The 17,751-nt window shown below is 37.6% G+C and overlaps 3 protein-coding genes across 4 annotated transcripts in view; 1 reads left to right on the top strand and 2 right to left on the bottom strand.

Moving 5' to 3' along the window:
• Nucleotides 1–2,188: 2,188 nt before the first annotated feature.
• LOC107694832 (histone H2B-like) lies at nt 2,189–2,745 on the bottom strand. The gene has a single exon (XM_016494528.1). It carries the CDS (start codon nt 2,709–2,711, stop codon nt 2,337–2,339), a length of 375 nt encoding a protein of 124 aa, XP_016350014.1. The 5' UTR covers nt 2,712–2,745; the 3' UTR covers nt 2,189–2,336.
• Nucleotides 2,746–2,993: 248 nt separating this feature from the next.
• Nucleotides 2,994–4,132, bottom strand: LOC107694834 (histone H4). Of its 2 annotated transcripts, none has more exons than XM_016494532.1 (2): nt 4,111–4,132; nt 2,994–3,611 (listed from the first exon to the last, which is right to left on the bottom strand). In XM_016494532.1, the coding sequence occupies exon 2, from the start codon at nt 3,603–3,605 to the stop codon at nt 3,294–3,296; it is 312 nt and encodes a 103-aa protein (XP_016350018.1). In that variant the 5' UTR covers nt 3,606–3,611; nt 4,111–4,132; the 3' UTR covers nt 2,994–3,293. The 2 variants fall into 2 exon arrangements, with proteins under 2 accessions (XP_016350018.1, XP_016350017.1); XM_016494531.1 differs by having other exon boundaries at nt 2,994–3,619; nt 4,110–4,128.
• A 5,734-nt stretch (nt 4,133–9,866) lies between these two features.
• LOC107694829 (ankyrin repeat domain-containing protein 27) overlaps nt 9,867–17,751 on the top strand; it is a 19,612-nt gene continuing 11,727 nt past the window's right edge. Inside the window, exons 1-10 of the mRNA XM_016494526.1 lie at nt 9,867–10,019; nt 12,008–12,130; nt 14,692–14,802; nt 14,915–15,071; nt 15,284–15,438; nt 16,247–16,306; nt 16,385–16,438; nt 16,531–16,593; nt 16,961–17,040; nt 17,539–17,666. Of these exons, the coding sequence (XP_016350012.1) occupies nt 9,930–10,019; nt 12,008–12,130; nt 14,692–14,802; nt 14,915–15,071; nt 15,284–15,438; nt 16,247–16,306; nt 16,385–16,438; nt 16,531–16,593; nt 16,961–17,040; nt 17,539–17,666 (1,021 nt within the window). The 5' untranslated portion in view covers nt 9,867–9,929. The remainder of the gene's footprint in view (nt 10,020–12,007; nt 12,131–14,691; nt 14,803–14,914; nt 15,072–15,283; nt 15,439–16,246; nt 16,307–16,384; nt 16,439–16,530; nt 16,594–16,960; nt 17,041–17,538; nt 17,667–17,751) is intronic.

Below are 17,751 nucleotides of genomic sequence, written 5' to 3'. Positions count from 1 at the left end.
TTGTCAGTAAATAAAATATAAATATTTTATTAATTCATGTATTAATTGCTTGACTGAAAATTGATGTATTCACATCGACTGCATTTGTTCAACTAGTGTATATTTACTATGCCAAGATTAGCTATGTCACGACAAAAAAATATTTATTTTTTAATTTTAAGTAAAAAAAAAAAATTATATAATTATTGGTTAGCATTTATCATTATTATTGCATGTAAGTGTTGGGGTGGGCAAACGATGCAATTCATTCTGGGGTAATCTTAATGTTTAAGTAGTAATACTTACATTTTTAGAGTATAAAATCAACAGTCTTCTCCAAAGGTGAGATCTTCGAGCAGCTGCCCGACATTCCTTTGTGCAGATATTGCAAACTCTGAGGAAAACCATACTAGATTGTTGAGTTAGTGATGCTATGAGGTGTTAGTGCACCTGTCCCTCTTTTTTATTATTATTATTGCCGAACTTATAATTACATAAAAGATCAGGGAAAGATGGTTGTATCTAACAATGAACAATCATAATGGCATATATTATATTAGTGTTATATTGCATCCCTACTGAGTTCTTCCTATGTATGTCTGCACTATCATGTATGTCTGCACTATCTATGTATGTCTGCACTATCATGTATGTCTACACTATCTATGTATGTCTGCACTATCATGTATGTCTACACTATCATGTATGTCCACACTATCATGTATGTCCGCACTATCTATGTATGTCCGCACTATCATGTATGTCCGCACTGTCATGTATGTCCGCACTATCTATGTATGTCCGCACTATCATGTATGTCCGCACTGTCATGTATGTCCGCACTATCTATGTATGTCCGCACTATCATGTATGTCCGCACTGTCATGTATGTCCGCACTATCTATGTATGTCCGCACTATCATGTATGTCCGCACTGTCATGTATGTCCGCACTATCTATGTATGTCCGCACTATCATGTATGTCCGCACTGTCATGTATGTCCGCACTATCTATGTATGTCCGCACTATCATGTATGTCCGCACTGTCATGTATGTCCGCACTATCTATGTATGTCCGCACTATCATGTATGTCCGCACTATGTATGTCCGCACTATCATGTATGTCTGCACTATCTATGTATGTCTGCACTATCATGTATGTCTACACTATCATGTATGTCCACACTATCATGTATGTCCGCACTATCATGTATGTCTACACTATCATGTATGTCTACACTATCATGTATGTCCGCACTATCTATGTATGTCCGCACTATCATGTATGTCCGCACTGTCATGTATGTCACAAAAAAAAAGCACAGTGACAAGGTTAAATATCTTTTAATAATTCATCATGATGCATTTTTTTTAGAAGCCTGAGGGATGAAACGAGAGTTAAATTCAACAAGAAAAAGAATCAAACAAAGGAGATTTAAGCCTTTGTATTTTATCCATTGCTTGTGGATAAAACATTTTGCACAAAGTAATTAAGATATTCAAGAGATAACGATTTTGGGTTTTCGTAATATTTTGTTTTTAAATGCTTTAAGGATAAAACTGGATCACATTAGTGGAGTTAAAAATAACTTAGAAAGTATGCGGTTTCGAACGCAGCCCGACAACATCTCGTGTGGTTCTGTGAGATTTGGACAACTTCAAGCGACGCCCCTCTCTTGCAGTCCGCAGACAGACCCTCTCGAGACTCGAGAGCCCAAACAAACATGTACTAAAAGATATACCTTCAGAAATTCAGTATAAACCATTCATGTCATGTTTCCATCACGCACCCAACCCTCACAGAAACCTGTATTTAAATATAATCACGTGACGGCCCATTTATAACTCGCGAGGTCCGACTCGCTGCTCCAGCTGGTGTTGCACTATACACATCTAACCATATTAGGGATTACCTCAGTCACAAGTCAAATCAAAACCTGTACACACATACATTAAGAATGCAAAACATGGGCCTGTTAACACATCTCAGTGATTTTTTTTTAATCAAAATTTGATCAAATCAAATGATTTTAACCTATTATTAATTGCTAGATCAGTTATAAGAGAATCAACACATTTTCTGTTTGGTGATCAAAAGATCACAGAAAACAAACAAAATTAAACTAAAGAAATAACCACACCAGCGCAGCTTTTTTTATTATTAAATGGCGTTTCTCCGTTGTTTAATGCCTTGTAGCGTTTCTGATCCTTTCTTACCCAGAGGAAGGAAAGAAGGAAGGAATAGGGTTCTGGGTTTATTCACCTAACCCGCCACAATACGACGAAAAGCTCTTTATCAGAAAACATGGGTGGCTCTTAAAAGAGCCGTTGGAGTTGTCGAAGTCAGATTACGCCTCACTTGGAGCTGGTGTACTTGGTGACGGCCTTGGTGCCCTCAGACACGGCGTGCTTGGCCAGCTCTCCGGGCAGCAGCAGACGCACGGCGGTCTGGATCTCTCTCGAGCTGATGGTGGAGCGCTTGTTGTAGTGAGCGAGACGAGACGACTCACCGGCGATGCGCTCGAAGATGTCGTTGACGAAAGAGTTCATGATGCCCATCGCCTTGGAGGAGATCCCGGTGTCAGGATGAACCTGCTTCAGCACTTTGTACACGTAGATAGCGTAGCTCTCCTTCCTGGACCTCCTGCGCTTCTTCCCTGCTTTACCCGCGGTCTTAGCGACCGCTTTCTTGGAGCCCTTCTTGGGAGCAGACTTCGCTGACTCAGGCATGTTAACTCGCAATGAACAACACAATCCACCGTCGTTTACGGTCATGTACTGGATATTTATTGAAAGCTCATGCTAATTTATGAAGGCCGGGTTGCCTTTCCCTGATTGGGTCTTTTTGCAAAATGAATGAAAGAAACAATTTCATTGGTTAGAAATGGGCTGCTAGACAGATATATCCGCCAATCACAGGCTTCAAAATTTGAATGCTTCCCGTCGCCTCCCCCACACACACGTCTGACTTTCCCGCTCAATGTTTTTGTGAGAATCACAATCACGAAGAAAAAAAATAAAACTTTTATTATTTTCCATACTAATGTGCACATTTAATTAACTCTTGGAGAGAACACGGGATTCAGTGAATTAATCAACTTAAGCTCGAAATTAAGGCAAAAACGCTTTTATGTTTTAGTGTGCTAAAGCTATTTTTATTTCAGTATGAAGATCTTGAAGAACTCCGACTGCGTGCTTTTGTAAAATAACTACCAAGTAATACACAGAACATTATGAAATGCGCTCTTTTTGAAAGTGTGGGTGGCTCTGAAAAGAGCCGTTGGGTTTTTGAGTGTACAAATATAACGTTGTTTATCCTCCGAAGCCGTACAGAGTGCGTCCCTGTCGCTTCAGCGCGTACACCACGTCCATGGCGGTGACGGTCTTTCTCTTGGCGTGCTCGGTGTAAGTCACGGCGTCGCGGATCACGTTCTCCAGGAACACCTTCAGCACACCGCGGGTCTCCTCGTAGATCAGACCGGAGATGCGCTTGACGCCGCCGCGGCGCGCCAGACGACGGATGGCGGGTTTGGTGATGCCCTGGATGTTATCCCGCAGCACTTTACGGTGGCGCTTAGCGCCTCCTTTCCCGAGCCCTTTACCGCCTTTGCCTCGTCCAGACATGCTTGCAGCTTCTACTAGTGTTGGGTCGTTCTTGAACGATTCGTTCGTTTTGAACGAATCTTTAATGTGACTCGGGAAGAACGAGTCGTATCGGAGAGCGATTCGTTCAGTCGCGCATGCGCAACATCCTATAGGTTCTGTACTGGAATTAGTCAAGTAGTTCACCTGGTTCGAGTCTTCGGGTTTTTCCGAGTCGTTCGTTCATCAGGTGACAGCCCCATAAGCCCAAACCCGAAGACCTGTCAGATAAGAGGTGGTGAGCTAATAATAGACTGAAGACTCAGGTAAACAATTAATTAATATGTTCTGTTTCTTATAGCAGTTTTGTATTGTTTGTAGTGTGATCAACGTTTGCGTAAGTAGTAGACATATTAGGGAAGTAACACGTAACATTTTAATTATATTTTGTTAAAATGAACGAAATGACTCGAAAAAAGAGTCGTTCATTTTGCTGAACGAGACTCAAAGGTCCGAGTCGGTAAAATGATCCGAACTTCCCATCACTAGCTTCTACGTTGAACAACGGAACTTCTGACGTGACTGCAGCTGAGGTCGTGCGTGAAGACGTTTACAGTAGCCTACAGGACCTAATTGAAACACAAGAAGGCGGAGCTACGCTTCATCATACGACACACGTCACCCAGTCACATGGTGATCAGGTGCAGTCTGGTGTTGTTACAGGGCTGGCTCCTGCAGTATGTTTACAAGTCTGACCGTTCAGCAAATTCTACACAATTTATTTAACAGTAAACTATGCACCCAAGCTTTCCAAAGAGAGATTAGTATCCACTGCCTGCTCAAACTTCTCAAAAGCTTCGAGACATGTTATTGCTAATGTGTTGTTATTAGTTTAATGTCGCAGGAATTATGCGTCCATTCTTCAGTCCCTCTGTCCTCTGCAGGGTCACGGGATACTGGAGCTTATTCTAGTGTCTTGGGCCACAGGCGAAGAAAACCCTGGACAGATGCAGGACATATCAACATTTGATATATATTTCCTGCAATCTTCAGCCAAAAGAGTGTTGAAGTTAGTGTGGCCCTGCAACAAAGAAACCATCATAACTTGAAATGCTTCATTATGATGAAAGACGTGGGCTAATATAAACTGAAAATAGAAATTGAACAGATCCAAATGATGGCCACCAACCATTAAGCAACCAATAATTTTAATATGAACTGACCAAAAATGGCGATTTATCAACAGGGTCATATATCAACTTCTTTGTGAATTGACCACAAGGTGGCACTTTAATGGCTGAACATGTAATTTGTTTTGATATTGGATATGGAGCTGAGTGTTAGTTCTTACAATAAGTTCGAGAGGTTGTTGAATACGATCGATCGATTTATTTATTTATTGTTTGTTTGTTTGTGTATGTACGTTCATGCTAAGTAATTTAAGTACTTCCCCCTATTTATAAATTTTTTATTTATTACTCAAAAGTCAGTAATTTTAAGTTTATTCTTGCTCGTTCTTACAATAAGTTCGAGAGGTTGTTGAATACGATAGATCGATTTATTTATTTATTGTTTGTTTGTTTGTGTATGTACGTTCATTATAAGTAATTTAAGTACTTCCCCCTATTTATAATTTTTTTATTTATTACTCAAAAGTCAGTAATTTTAAGTTTATTCTTGCTCGATTTTACACACACACACACACACACACACACACACACACACACACACATATATATAATGCCACAACCTGAACAAGACGCTGGCGAACTGAAAGACGCTTTGTGATTGGTTAACGTGTCAGCGAGTTCAGCTCTGATTGGTCGATCTCATTTCGGTTTGTGTTGCTGACGGTAACTTGTCTGAAATGTGTCTGCGTTCGCTGACAAACTCCAGTAAATGCTCTGTTTACCACGTTACCACCCTGTACATAATCATATGAGGTAAGCTTAACCTCCTTCCTCTTTCAAGACGGTGTTATGATTAAATCTGCAGTGTTTTTGTTCTGTTTTAGAGCTGTTAGCAATAACAAGTCTCAGGCGCTGACAGAAAATATTAGCTAATATTAGCACTCGTGTTGTAATTGTTTATATTCGGCATCATCGAAACATTTATGTGTGCACAAATAATCAAATATCACTCTTGATCAGTGATTTATCCCATGCAGTTTGTGGTTTTGTATATGGCTAGTTAGCTTCGGTTGCTATTTCCATCATCAGTCATGAATTACAGCATGTTTTATTACGTGTACGTTAGTGTTAAAAGACACATTATATGTGATCTGAATCAGCGTCAGGCTCAGATGAGCATTGCTCACTGAAACTCTCATATGCATGTCATATAGAAAATATATATATGCATAGGTACTATAAACATATGCACTTGTTTGACGGTATTGTATTTGAGTCTTCTGATGCTATGTGTTTATAAAATATTATCAGCATTTCTAGAGCATGAATTTTAAGGAATATTAGTGTTTATAATGAATACGATGTTTATGATTGAACAATATGGACATAACTGTTGTAATGGTCATATTGATTTGCAACGTGGCACGTGATTGTGTTATGAACTGCAACTTCGCCTGATATTTTCAGTTTTTATTTGCTGTATGCGAAGCAACATTATTTTAATTAGAAAAAAATAATGAAGTGAATGACGTTAATTAGAAAATAAAAGTGAAAATAAATAAACAAACAAACAGAGTGTTAAGTGTTGGTATAGTTAAAAAATGGACACCAATATTTTGGGATGAAATTTGTATATAAATGTGTATATGGTCTATTTATTTTCACCACTTTTAATGAAAATCTTTTAATATGAAAATGTCAATTTGGGGTTTAGCTTATATGATCAAAATTGTAAGAATTCCTTAGAGATTGTCCATTAGAAATAGATTTTGTAAATCCCACTACACAATTAAATAACTAGTGACAAAATACAACATTTTTGAGCAATATTCAAATTCTTGACCGGTTTGAAATAAAAAAAACAATGCAGTGCAATCAATTTGCATCATTGTGTCACAGTTTGCATCAGAAAATGCACATGAAAACAGATGTAGTTTTAAGTCTGGATTTGAATTTGGAATAATGGCTAAACGTAGGGGTGTGCGATATTGACAAAAAATAATATCTCAATATTTTCTGGGATTTTATCGATGACGATAATTAGACGATATTTTGCTGAGTGTGTTATTGTGCTGGTACCTTAAGGACTGCCGAAGACGGCTGACTCATAATGTTTTTAATATTCTTCATAATCTGTGTGGTAGTCAGTTCATACTGATAGAAATTAATCTTTTGCAATAAGTTTAAACTGATTTTTACATTTTATGGGCATTTTTACCTTTATAAAGCCATTTTTTTCTAGAAGTGTCCATTATCTTTTGAGTCAAATTCTTACATTTAATCAGGGAATTAGAATAATAAGACATTTGGGCTGTTACCAAGCAAATGAAATCAACACAGAAGCTGCATCTGAATGTCAAATCGCACATCGTTAAAACAACAATTACGATATTATCGCAGACGATATATATCGCACACCCCTAGTTAAACGTTGTCTCGCCATGTATGGATTTCTGATTTGACTTCATGATCTTGGACAGGGGTGTCAAACTCGGCTCCTGGAGAGACACTGTCCTGCAGAATTCAGCTCCAAGTTGGGCTGTCACGATTATGAAATTTGGCTGACGATTAATTGTCTAAAAAATAGTCACGGTTATTGCGATTAACTGTCTGTTTTAGGGCTTTGGCGATCATGACGATAATGCAGATCATGATTAATTGTCTGTTTTTTATGGCTTTCATTATATAATTGATTAATTTAAGGGCTCAGTAAATAATTATGGTGTTATCTTTTAATATTTTTTGAGTTATTATTTTGCAGTGTAAGATTACATAGAGTATTCCAAATTCTAATAATCGGCCGATACCGATCCAACACCAGCGCTACTTGTTTTCTACACCACTACAGAATATCAATACTGTGTTTGTGGAACTAATGGTCACTCTTTTAAACCCTTTGTTAAACGCAGTCCACTAAATACTCACTTCCTCATTACAGAGAAAAAATACTTTTGAATAAAAATATATAAGCTATGAAATTAAACTAGCTAACTGTATAATTTAGCAGCAAAAACAATATCTTGGGGAAAAAATCTTTGGTGCACATTATACAATTTAAACATGTTTATTCTGTTAACTATTTGTATCCTTACAAAATACATTCATGAAAATAAGATAGAACTCATGAGAAAAAGAAAGGCTTCTAATAATCTTTCTGTTTGTGATAATTCCTTCCTTCCTTAAACTTAAAGTATTATAATGGGAATATATCATCTTGGAGAGAGAGTTTTACCGTGCTCGTGACGTGCTGTTTGAATGCTGAGCGGAGAATGACTGACAGCTGCAGCAGAAGGAAGATGAGTTTCTGTAAACCTAGATTCTGTCCCTCACATTAAGATATGGAATGGCTTCAGATGATATAGTGCAGGGCTCCAGACTGAGACCATTTTTTCTGCCTGTGCGACTACATTTTGTGTTGCATGCAAGCACTGTCACCATTAGTTTTACTTTTCTTTTTGTTTTCATTTTTGAAAAACGTGTTATCTTTGCTGTTTACCTCACATTACGCTATGGAGCCTCTCTCTTTTATTTATTTGATTCCTCAGTGTTTGCTAAACGAATCTATGATAAAAGTTCATCAGCATGCATTGAATAATCCCATGTTGTAGCGCAAAAAAAAAAATATTGCGACCAAATCATGTTAGGTTAGATCAAATAATCGCAATTAGACGGTTATTTAATTATCGCGACAGGCCTAGCTCCAAGCAAAATTAAATGATACTGAATCAGCTAATCAGTGTTTTTAGGAGTGTTAGAAACTTTCAGGTAAGTGTTGGAGTTGGTTGGAGCCACACTCTGCATGACAGTGTGGCCCTCCAGGAGCTGAGTTTGACATGTGATCTAGGAGGTCCATTAGGTTTATTTATTTAAGTTCTAGGTCATAGAATGGTTTGTTCAGTGGAGTTCATGGGACTGTTGTCACTTGGTAATTGAGATAATGATTATTTTAAATAATGCAAATAATTGTAAAGACATTTGTTTTACCATTTCATACATTGAAGACGTTTTATGACATTAAATTGAAGAAAACTAAAAAAGAAAATAAGAAATTACATTTGCACACGTACTCCTAAATACATTTTACAGTTCGCACACATCTATTTTTAGTCGCAAATGCAACTGAAGTGCCCACACTGTTGAGCCCTGTCTTTGTCTGTGAAATATCCAGCGCGTCTCTGTAGGGCACGTGAGAATGTCAGCGGGAGTAAACAGTTCTCAAGGGTAGATTTTCCACTAGTTAATCGATCGTGGATGGTTTTGTTATTTCTGGTGGATAAAAAAAAAAGTACAAGAGGATAAAAATAATAAAAGCAAAAATGTTTCTCCAAATATACTTGGGCGGCCCACCCAAGTAAAGTGTATGTGTGGGAAACACTGTAGTAGGAGCATATACAATGGAACTGGAGAGGTCCAAAGATAGAGCCCTGGGGGACTCTAAAATAGAGCCCATTGAGGTTCACACAATTATAGTGCCCTATGTTAAAGGGAGAAATTCACCCAGACATCAAAATTCTGTCATTTACTCACTCACCCTTGTGTCATTCCAAACTTGCATGACACTCTTTCTTCTGCAGAACACAAAAGACGACATTTTGGTACAATGTACAATAGGTACAATTTGGTTACAGTTGGCTTCTATTGTATGAACAAACACTGAGATTTTTCTCAAATCATCTTCTTTTATGTCACAAAGGCGAAAGAAATTCATAGTTTAAACGACATGAGGATTGATAAAATTATTGACAGAATTTTGACAACAATTTCTACATTTTTTGAGGGAAGTAAAATCATGTCAGTTGCCCATTTAAGTTTTGTCATTTTAAATAAATTAAATGGTTCTGCTTGAATCATTTGTGGCCTGGTGTTGGGTCAAGCTAATAGTTCAATAAATTTATTTGGAAAGACATATCCAATTGCCAGTGTATAGAATATCTGGGAGCCATGGTTCAGTTTATTGTCAACCGAAAAACACGGTCGACTGAAATCCCTGTAAGGATCACAGGAGTGTGGTTCCCCCTCAACCCAGTTTGTTATGGCCTGGAGGAGCAGATCACATGGCAATTTTCACATTCTTCAGGGTTTCAGGAGACAGTCATCTGGAAAATCTTCCCAATATTCCCTGAATAAGGGGTGGAGGCCTGACTCTGGAATATTATCAGACTTTTGGACTTGACCTCTCAGAGCGGCCATGTGATTCTTTAATCTTAGCCTGGACACACTGAGCCTCTTCATCTTCATGGCTCTCCTCTTCCTTATCCATTATTTGAAGGGTTTGAAGATGAAATTATTCCTGGTGTCGCAAACTCTCTTTAACCACCATAATTATGTGAGTAAGACTTTGTCAGCCTCTTTTGCCAAGAACCTATTGTGTATTTTTACCTATTGTTTGATTGGCATTTTTTTGGGATACAGTATGTCTCGGACATGTTCTTAACAGGTTTTGTGATACCAAGTCTACAGTCTTTTTGGTCAGAATGCACAAGACACATTTTTAAGGAAGTGAGCAAAATAGACTGTGAATGTATTTCCCACTCAGAACATAGTGGGGAATTCCTGCAGTGAGATACTGAGCTCAGAAATGCAACTGTGGGCGGAAGTGTCTAGTTATAATTTCAAACTGAGGTAGAAACATGTGTTGTGGCTTTAAATGTTAATGTCTTCTTCCTGATCATCAGTCTGAATAAAGTTTATTGTAGAGAGTTTGGCCTCATCATGGTCTCTCTGCCTCTATTTACATGGATACAGTCATGTTTACTGTACGCTGGAGTGTTTTGAAGTTAATTTCATTTTCAGGATGCCCTAATGAGTTCATCTGATTGGTCAGAGAGTGAAAGAAGAAGAGAGTGAGGAAGCGAGCCTTTTTTGTCTTTCTGTTTGTTTGTAGAGAAATGTGAATGATTCCCTGTGTAAAGCGGTGCTTGTCTGAAAAACTCGCCGGCACAATGTTAATGTTCTCTGAGTGGTCGCTAGGGCATTGATATCCTTTTTAAGGTGTACAGAGTGTTTTGGAGGCATTATATCATTACCAAGGTGTATGTAACACTAGCAGCTCTGGGCATGTGACTAAAAGTGTGAATCTTATTTGTTGTCCTGTTTGCTTCACAGTGCAATAGAAAAGAGATTAGAACACATTTCCTTTAAAAAGTTGCATTGATGGCATGCAATTGTTTGTGTTGGTCTGAACAGACGCATTAACATCTGTTCATTTAAATAAAAATGCATAATCCCCGGCTCCCCGCGAAATACGAACAGAGTCTGACCTGCCCACAAACACTTCCGCTAGTTAGTGTGTTTACATCAAGTCGAGAAGATGCTGTGTTTTAGCCTCACTGGGCATTCTAACAGTTCCCACACATGAAACTCAAATAAGTAAATAATAATAATAATAATGAATGCAATAAAACTGCTGTCACGTCACGTAAAGTACCACATACAAAGTATAAACTTACCACTGAGAAACGTCCTGATCAAGTCGAGCTTGCGATGGAGTTTCCGGTTGAGCGACTGCATCGGTATCATCCTCGGACTCAGGCTCGAATTGATAAGGTAATATCGATGCCATTTTTGTAAACTTATAGCATCTTTGTTTACAAGTAACCCTCCGGAGCAAAAAAAATTATTATGGCAATGGGCGTTTCGTTTCCGGCATGCAATTTATACGGAAAGACCAATCACAACTGACTTGGCCAGCTGACCAATCAGAGCAGAGTAAGCTTATGGAAGGGGGGAGTTTACAGACCTTCAGCTCAGAATTGCTTCGAACGAATCATTTCGAAATCATTGAAAAATGATTCTAATATTAAATGTATATTCTGAGAAAATTACAGTCTTTTCTGACCTTGGATGCATTTAAACCTGTTGTAGGGGACTCCTCCTTAAAATATCATATGACCTGCTCTTTAAGATAGCACTTATCTTAAGTGCAAACGATCATAATAGTATGGAAGCCCTTTACCGACCTTGAATAACGAATAAAACAAGGCAATTGTGACTTTTTATCTCACAATTCTGACTTTTTTTTTCCCCCTCATAATTCTGACTTCTTTTCTCATAATTGTGAGATATAAACTCACAGTTCTGACTTTTTTCTCAGAATTGTGAGATATAAACTCACAATCATAGCTGTGAGTTTATATCTCACAATCAGGAGAAAAAAAACGTAAGCCGGGGAAAAATGGTTAGAAATGCTAATCCACTTTAGTTCAGCCCCCACGTCCTTTGACATTTCTAACATTCCTTTTCTCCATATTTTCAGGTCTTGCTTTCTCCTTATGTGTTCATTTTCATCCCCTCTTGACTTTCTGTCTCTCTAAGGAGCTGGAGTGTGGGACACATATGGCTGTGTATGATGAGAATATCCTGAAGAACCCTTTTTACCAGGCCCTAGAAAAACACAGACCGGATCTGTGCAGCAGGGTGGCAGAACTCCATGGCATTGTGAGTCTCTCACTTCCACATTTCTCATGATGGTATATTTATGTTATGTGTTTCAGTTTAACTGTTTTAACTCCTACTCCGATTTCAAACTGAGCAGAAGTGAATGTTGTTTGTTTGTTGACGACTGAAACCATGAACAGATTTATTTGTGGAACATAATTAGTCATGTATTCATTCATGTGACTGGTCTGTTCACATGCAGTCATAAAGAGATTATGTGTGTATGAACGGATTATTTGATGTTGGGAGATGGTAGAAGTTCTGTTAGCCAAGCGATGATGACAATGTCATGCGATTCTCAGATTCTCAGATTTAAATAAATAATAAGAACAATCAATAAATCAATGCTTAAACTTTGCCTAAAATATCACTGTATCACTACTGTTCTGTTGTTCTGGATATCAGCACAGTTGCTAGTGTGATTTTGCTTTTATACAACAATAAACGAGAAGTTGATTTTTTAGCTACTTACATTTTTAACACAAGTTAAAGTTACTTTGTATTTTTGCTTCGCGAATGGAGCGCTGCAGTGATGGCATATTTTTGAAGGCCAATCTGGAAGTTAGCAACACCCTGGTGCCCCGAAAAAGTCAATAGGATTTTAGGATTATAGTTTCTTTAATTTCAGGCGTTTAATAAAAAAAAAACATCAACTTTGGGTTGATGGAACCGGAAATGCAAAGATGCTCATTTCTAGGTTTTACAACTCAATCCTTCAGCACTCTATGAAAATAGATCCGCCCTGCGTCCCAATGTTCATACTATCCATCCAAAATAGTATGTGAGATTAGAATTAGTGTGTCCCACAATCCATTGCGCTTTGACGAATGATTCGTTTGAGAACTACAAACTCTAATAAAAAGTGTTAAAAACTACAAACATGGTGGATGTGCGCGACCGACGCTTAGGTAGAGAGGTTTAGATAAAGGGGTTTGAGTTACTAATAATCAACATTTAACCTGGTAAAAAAATATTTATTTAATGTTATATGTGTTATATTTCATCTGCAACAGCAATGTAAACTTTTATAAACATATGTTTGGTTGTTAACTTTTAAATGCATCATTATGCAGAAAATATGATCAGAGTTCTCCGCATGAAGACACGCGGCTCACAGATCAACGCGCTACTTCTTTTCTCTCCGATATGGTAGGAAGTTAAATGAAAGAAAAGTGGAGGATATAAACTGTGACAAGATGATTGGCAGGCCAGTTTACAGTGACCGGGTGCATGTATCTATGCGACAGAGCGTCCGTTAAAGACGCAGTTGTATGAAGTGATAGTATGTCCCAAAGCTTGCCTACTCTTCTACTACACACTCAAAAGTGTGTACTTTTTCTTCACCAAAAAAGTACATACTTTAAGTGTGTAGTATAAGTAGGCACATTGGGACGCAGCACCGATAAAGCCAACGCAGGATCAACCATTGCATGTGTCCAAGCAGCACACAGTAGTCGTTTTAATCCTGAATTGGTTGAGTGAATGATTCAGTAAATCACTTATAATGGTCACTTGTTGCCACCTACTTGTGTAACAATTTAACCTGCAGAAAGGTTCACCGAAACCTGGACCCGCACCAGGACCGCTGTTCTCTGTGCTCGCGCTTCTGTGTGCGCTGCACGTGACCGACAGATAGGGTACTACAAGTGCATTGTCATTTGCCCCAATAGCAAAAGAAAAAATAAATCCATGTTAACTGTGGAAATGTGTCATCACAGTCAGTGAAAAGAGTCCATAGGTATTTTTGAAAAAATTGGTTAAGTAAACTCAATGACTCACTTATACGGACAGTCACTTGTCGCCACCTACTTGTGTAACAATTTAACCTGCAGAAAGGTTCACCGAAACCTGGACCCGCACCAGGACCGCTGTTCTCTGTGCTCGCGCTTCAGATGTGTGCGCTGCACACAAAACAGTGCGGAAGTTCTTTCCCTTCCTGCGCTGAAATGGTTTAAAATCACATTAAAATACGAACGCAGGAATCGTTAAGCAGAATCGAAATGCACGTGTCTTACCCGGTTCTTGAAAATTTGAAACCGGTTCTGGATACCTGACCCTAGTCATGTGTTATCATTATGGTGTTTAGTATTTGTGTGAACGACACCGCACACCTCTATATATTAGTATTTTCCTTCTCTTGCTACCGTGTTTGTTTACTGTAAAATTCTGGCAACCACAGCTGCCAGTTTTTTACTGTAAAATTGTATAGATTTTTTTTACAGTGTACTGAAAGTATTCTGGAACAATGATTTGTCAGCTGAACAATTGGAATATTGTTAAACGACAGTGCAATGCATTGAACCCACTCTACTTACTTTTGTTTTCATGTCTGACAAAAATAAAACATAGCGCTACCCTGACTAAGCTCTAGCAATATTAATAAATATTATAATTTTTTGAACGCTGGAGTCTCGTTTCAGTTGCAATTATATCAAAGAACACCCCTTGAGTTGGATCTTGTGAACTCAAAAGAAACATTTAGTGTCACTATAGCAAATTCAAAAAGAGGACAAAACAAAGCATCAAAGTAGTTAATATCATGTGTGTGCTGTCTTGTTTAGATTCTGGTACCGTGTTATGGAAGTTTACCAGCGGGCTCTTTCACAGCATCTCAGTTCGACAGATATGTGCTTCATCCTGCCAAACAGGGTTACCAGACGCTGGATGGAAAGGTATGTAAAATCCCACATTCAATCTCACAGAAGTTCTCCGTTTATCATTCAGAGCTGAATTTCTGGATGCTGACTGTAACCGAACAGGTGTTTTGTGTGACATATCTTCCAGGAAGTGTCTATAGACAATAACCAGGTCCGTCTGGGTGCAGGGTTTCCCAGTCCCACCTCTGTCCCCGTCCTGTTTGAGGAGACGTTCTACAATGAGAAAGAGCAGGCCTACAGCATACTGTGCATCGCACAGCCCTTCGACTCTGACCACAGTCCTGGTAATTCCTTTATCATCGAATGCAATGACTGATTTGGATCAAAAGTTCAGATTAACATAGAAGAGATTTAGTGATTTATTGCTTGACGTCTTGTTGCAACATGCCTGGTTAGGATGAGGTGAAATAATGTAAATGTATTGTTTGCTGGGCTAATGTTTTGATTTTGTTTAACTGTTCTTTTGATTATTGTATTCTTTCTTCTGCTTTTGCAGAAGAGCTGAGTACTGTTTCTGCGCCGTACTGTCTGAAGAATATCGAGGATGTGAGGGAATTCTTGGGCCGCCATGCTGAAAAACTGGACAAGTTTGTGGCCGCCTTTTGCCACTCCTTTAAAGAACAAGAGAGGAAGGGCCTTCGACATCAAATAGTGAGATACACTCTCGTTTACATTACATAAGTCCTTGCTCTTTTCCAAATAAGTGTTAATCACAGCCCGATGACAGATTATTAATTAAGAGAAGTTAAGTGGGGAGAGTCTTATTGGAATCATTATTTGAAACCAATCCTAAAGAATCCTATTGGAAATTTTAATGTAGCATTATATCATAAAAACTAGATCTTTTAGAACACATATGAGGCTGTTTGTATCTAATTACCAAAATTATAAAATGGTTTGGATGGGCTAAAATGGTGATATTAAATGATAAAATGATATTGATACAGATTTTCAGACTCTATTCAAGTACGATTCACAAGCTCTCGATTAGATTTTGATTCATTTTGATTTGATTCCAATAAATTTATTTAGGTAATACGGGGCTTTTTGCTGCCCAGGCAGAAGCTCCAAGAGTGTACTTTGAATTTATTGGCAGATACAGTTTATTGTGTAACTAAAATACCAATTAAAAAAAAAACTGTGGTTGTTTTATTGATTTATTTTTCTCACCCAATCCTTCAGGACTCTGTAAATACTCTTTACACAAAATGTCTTCAGAATACACACCCATGCATGTATATATTTAAGAAAAATGTTACGTTTACATATTAAATATAGTTATATATAACATAAATTATATGAATATAAATGTATACATGTAAATATTTTCAAAATATATACTGTGTGTGTATTTATACATAATAAATTTAGACAGCACACACATATTATGTAAACAAACTTTTATTTTGGATGTGATTAACTTGTTTTATTGATTTATTTTTCTCACCCAATCCTTCAGGACTCTGTAAATACTCTTTACACAAAATGTCTTCAGTTGCTGTTGAGGGACTCTCGTCTGGTAAGCTGTTGTATGAACTTATCACTCTAATACTGACTTCCTTCTGAAAGCTAATTGGGTAAAATGTCTTAATTTCAGCAGATTTTGGCGAGACAGGAGATACAGATGACACTACTCAAACAAGCAGTGGAGGTCAGTTAAAAACACACCACTTTGTTGTTCTCTTTCTTTTAAACTTGTAACTTTGACAGAATTCATTTGTCATTTTTTTCCTCCATTTTTAGATGTACATCCATCATGGCATCCATGATCTACTCTTTAGTTATGTGGGGACTCTTGAAGACTGTTTATATATACATTTATTATGTATATATAAATACACACCCATGCATGTATATATTTAAGAAAAATGTTACGTTTACATATTAAATATAGTTATATATAACATAAATTATATGAATATAAATGTATACATGTAAATATTTTCAAAATATATACTGTGTGTGTATTTATATATACATAATAAATATACACAGTACACACAGATATTATGTAAATAAACACTTTTATTTTGGATGCGATTAATTGCGATTAATCGTTTGACAGCACTCTAATATATATATATATATAGTTTTTATTTTTTTTTTAAAGGGAGAAATACGGTACGAAGGCTGCTGTAAAAGTCGGTGATCATTGTTGCACTGTTTGTGTTGACAGGATGCAGCGTTCAACAAAACAACACGGTCCTTACAGGATCTGCAACAGAAAGAACTTGGTGTGAAGTCAGAATTCAGGTGAGCCATTCTATTGCTAGGCTTATTCAGTTCAATTCAATTCATTCAATTCAAGTTTATTTGTTTAGCACTTTTCATGATACAAATCGTTGCAAAGCAACTTTACAGCAAGTTACATTTCTACAATATTTAGTGGTAGCTTATCAGTGGTGACTGTCAGTTAATGTACATATGGCAGAAATGTACGGAAATGTCGGCTTATGTCTTTTTCATTAGAGTTTGCTAAGCCAAATCACTATTACTATTGTTCATTATTTTTCAGTTATCAGAGAGCTGAAGAGTCATGTAGACTAACATTGTGGCAAGGACCTGAATAGCATAGAGACATTCAAAAAAATATCCAGAATATCATAGAGACATGCAAAATCACAGAAAAACAAAAAAAAAAATTACTTTGCAAAATGTCTGTTATGTAAATAGGTTAACGTTTTGAAAAGAATAGAGACACTGCAAGAGTATTAAAGGATTTAGTGATCATTTGTCACTTCTCTCTTGTAGTATAAATATTCCCCGGGCTAAGTGGGAGTTGACTCAACTGAACAGCTGTACGTCTCCCCAGCAGAAACTGCTCTGCATAAGGAAGGTTATTTTAACCGTCATGCAGTCAACCAGACATCGAGATACAGGTGCTGTGACCACAAACCTTCCTTTCTATCATTGTGTGTGTGTGTGTGTGTGTGTGTGTGTGTGTGTGTGTGTGTGTGTGTGTGT

The sequence above is a fragment of the Sinocyclocheilus anshuiensis genome, unplaced genomic scaffold (assembly GCF_001515605.1).
Source record: "Sinocyclocheilus anshuiensis isolate Anshui unplaced genomic scaffold, SAMN03320099.WGS_v1.1 scaffold34, whole genome shotgun sequence".
NCBI lineage: Eukaryota > Metazoa > Chordata > Actinopteri > Cypriniformes > Cyprinidae > Sinocyclocheilus > Sinocyclocheilus anshuiensis.
Note: the sequence above shows the minus strand (reverse complement) of the source record. Positions and strands in the feature narration are given on the sequence as shown.

What these genes read in the sequence shown, in the direction of transcription:
- LOC107694832 (XM_016494528.1), bottom strand. Translation starts at nt 2,711, where the DNA reads ATGCCTGAGTCAGCGAAGTCTGCTCCCAAGAAGGGCTCCAAGAAAGCG.
- LOC107694834 (XM_016494532.1), bottom strand. Translation starts at nt 3,605, where the DNA reads ATGTCTGGACGAGGCAAAGGCGGTAAAGGGCTCGGGAAAGGAGGCGCT.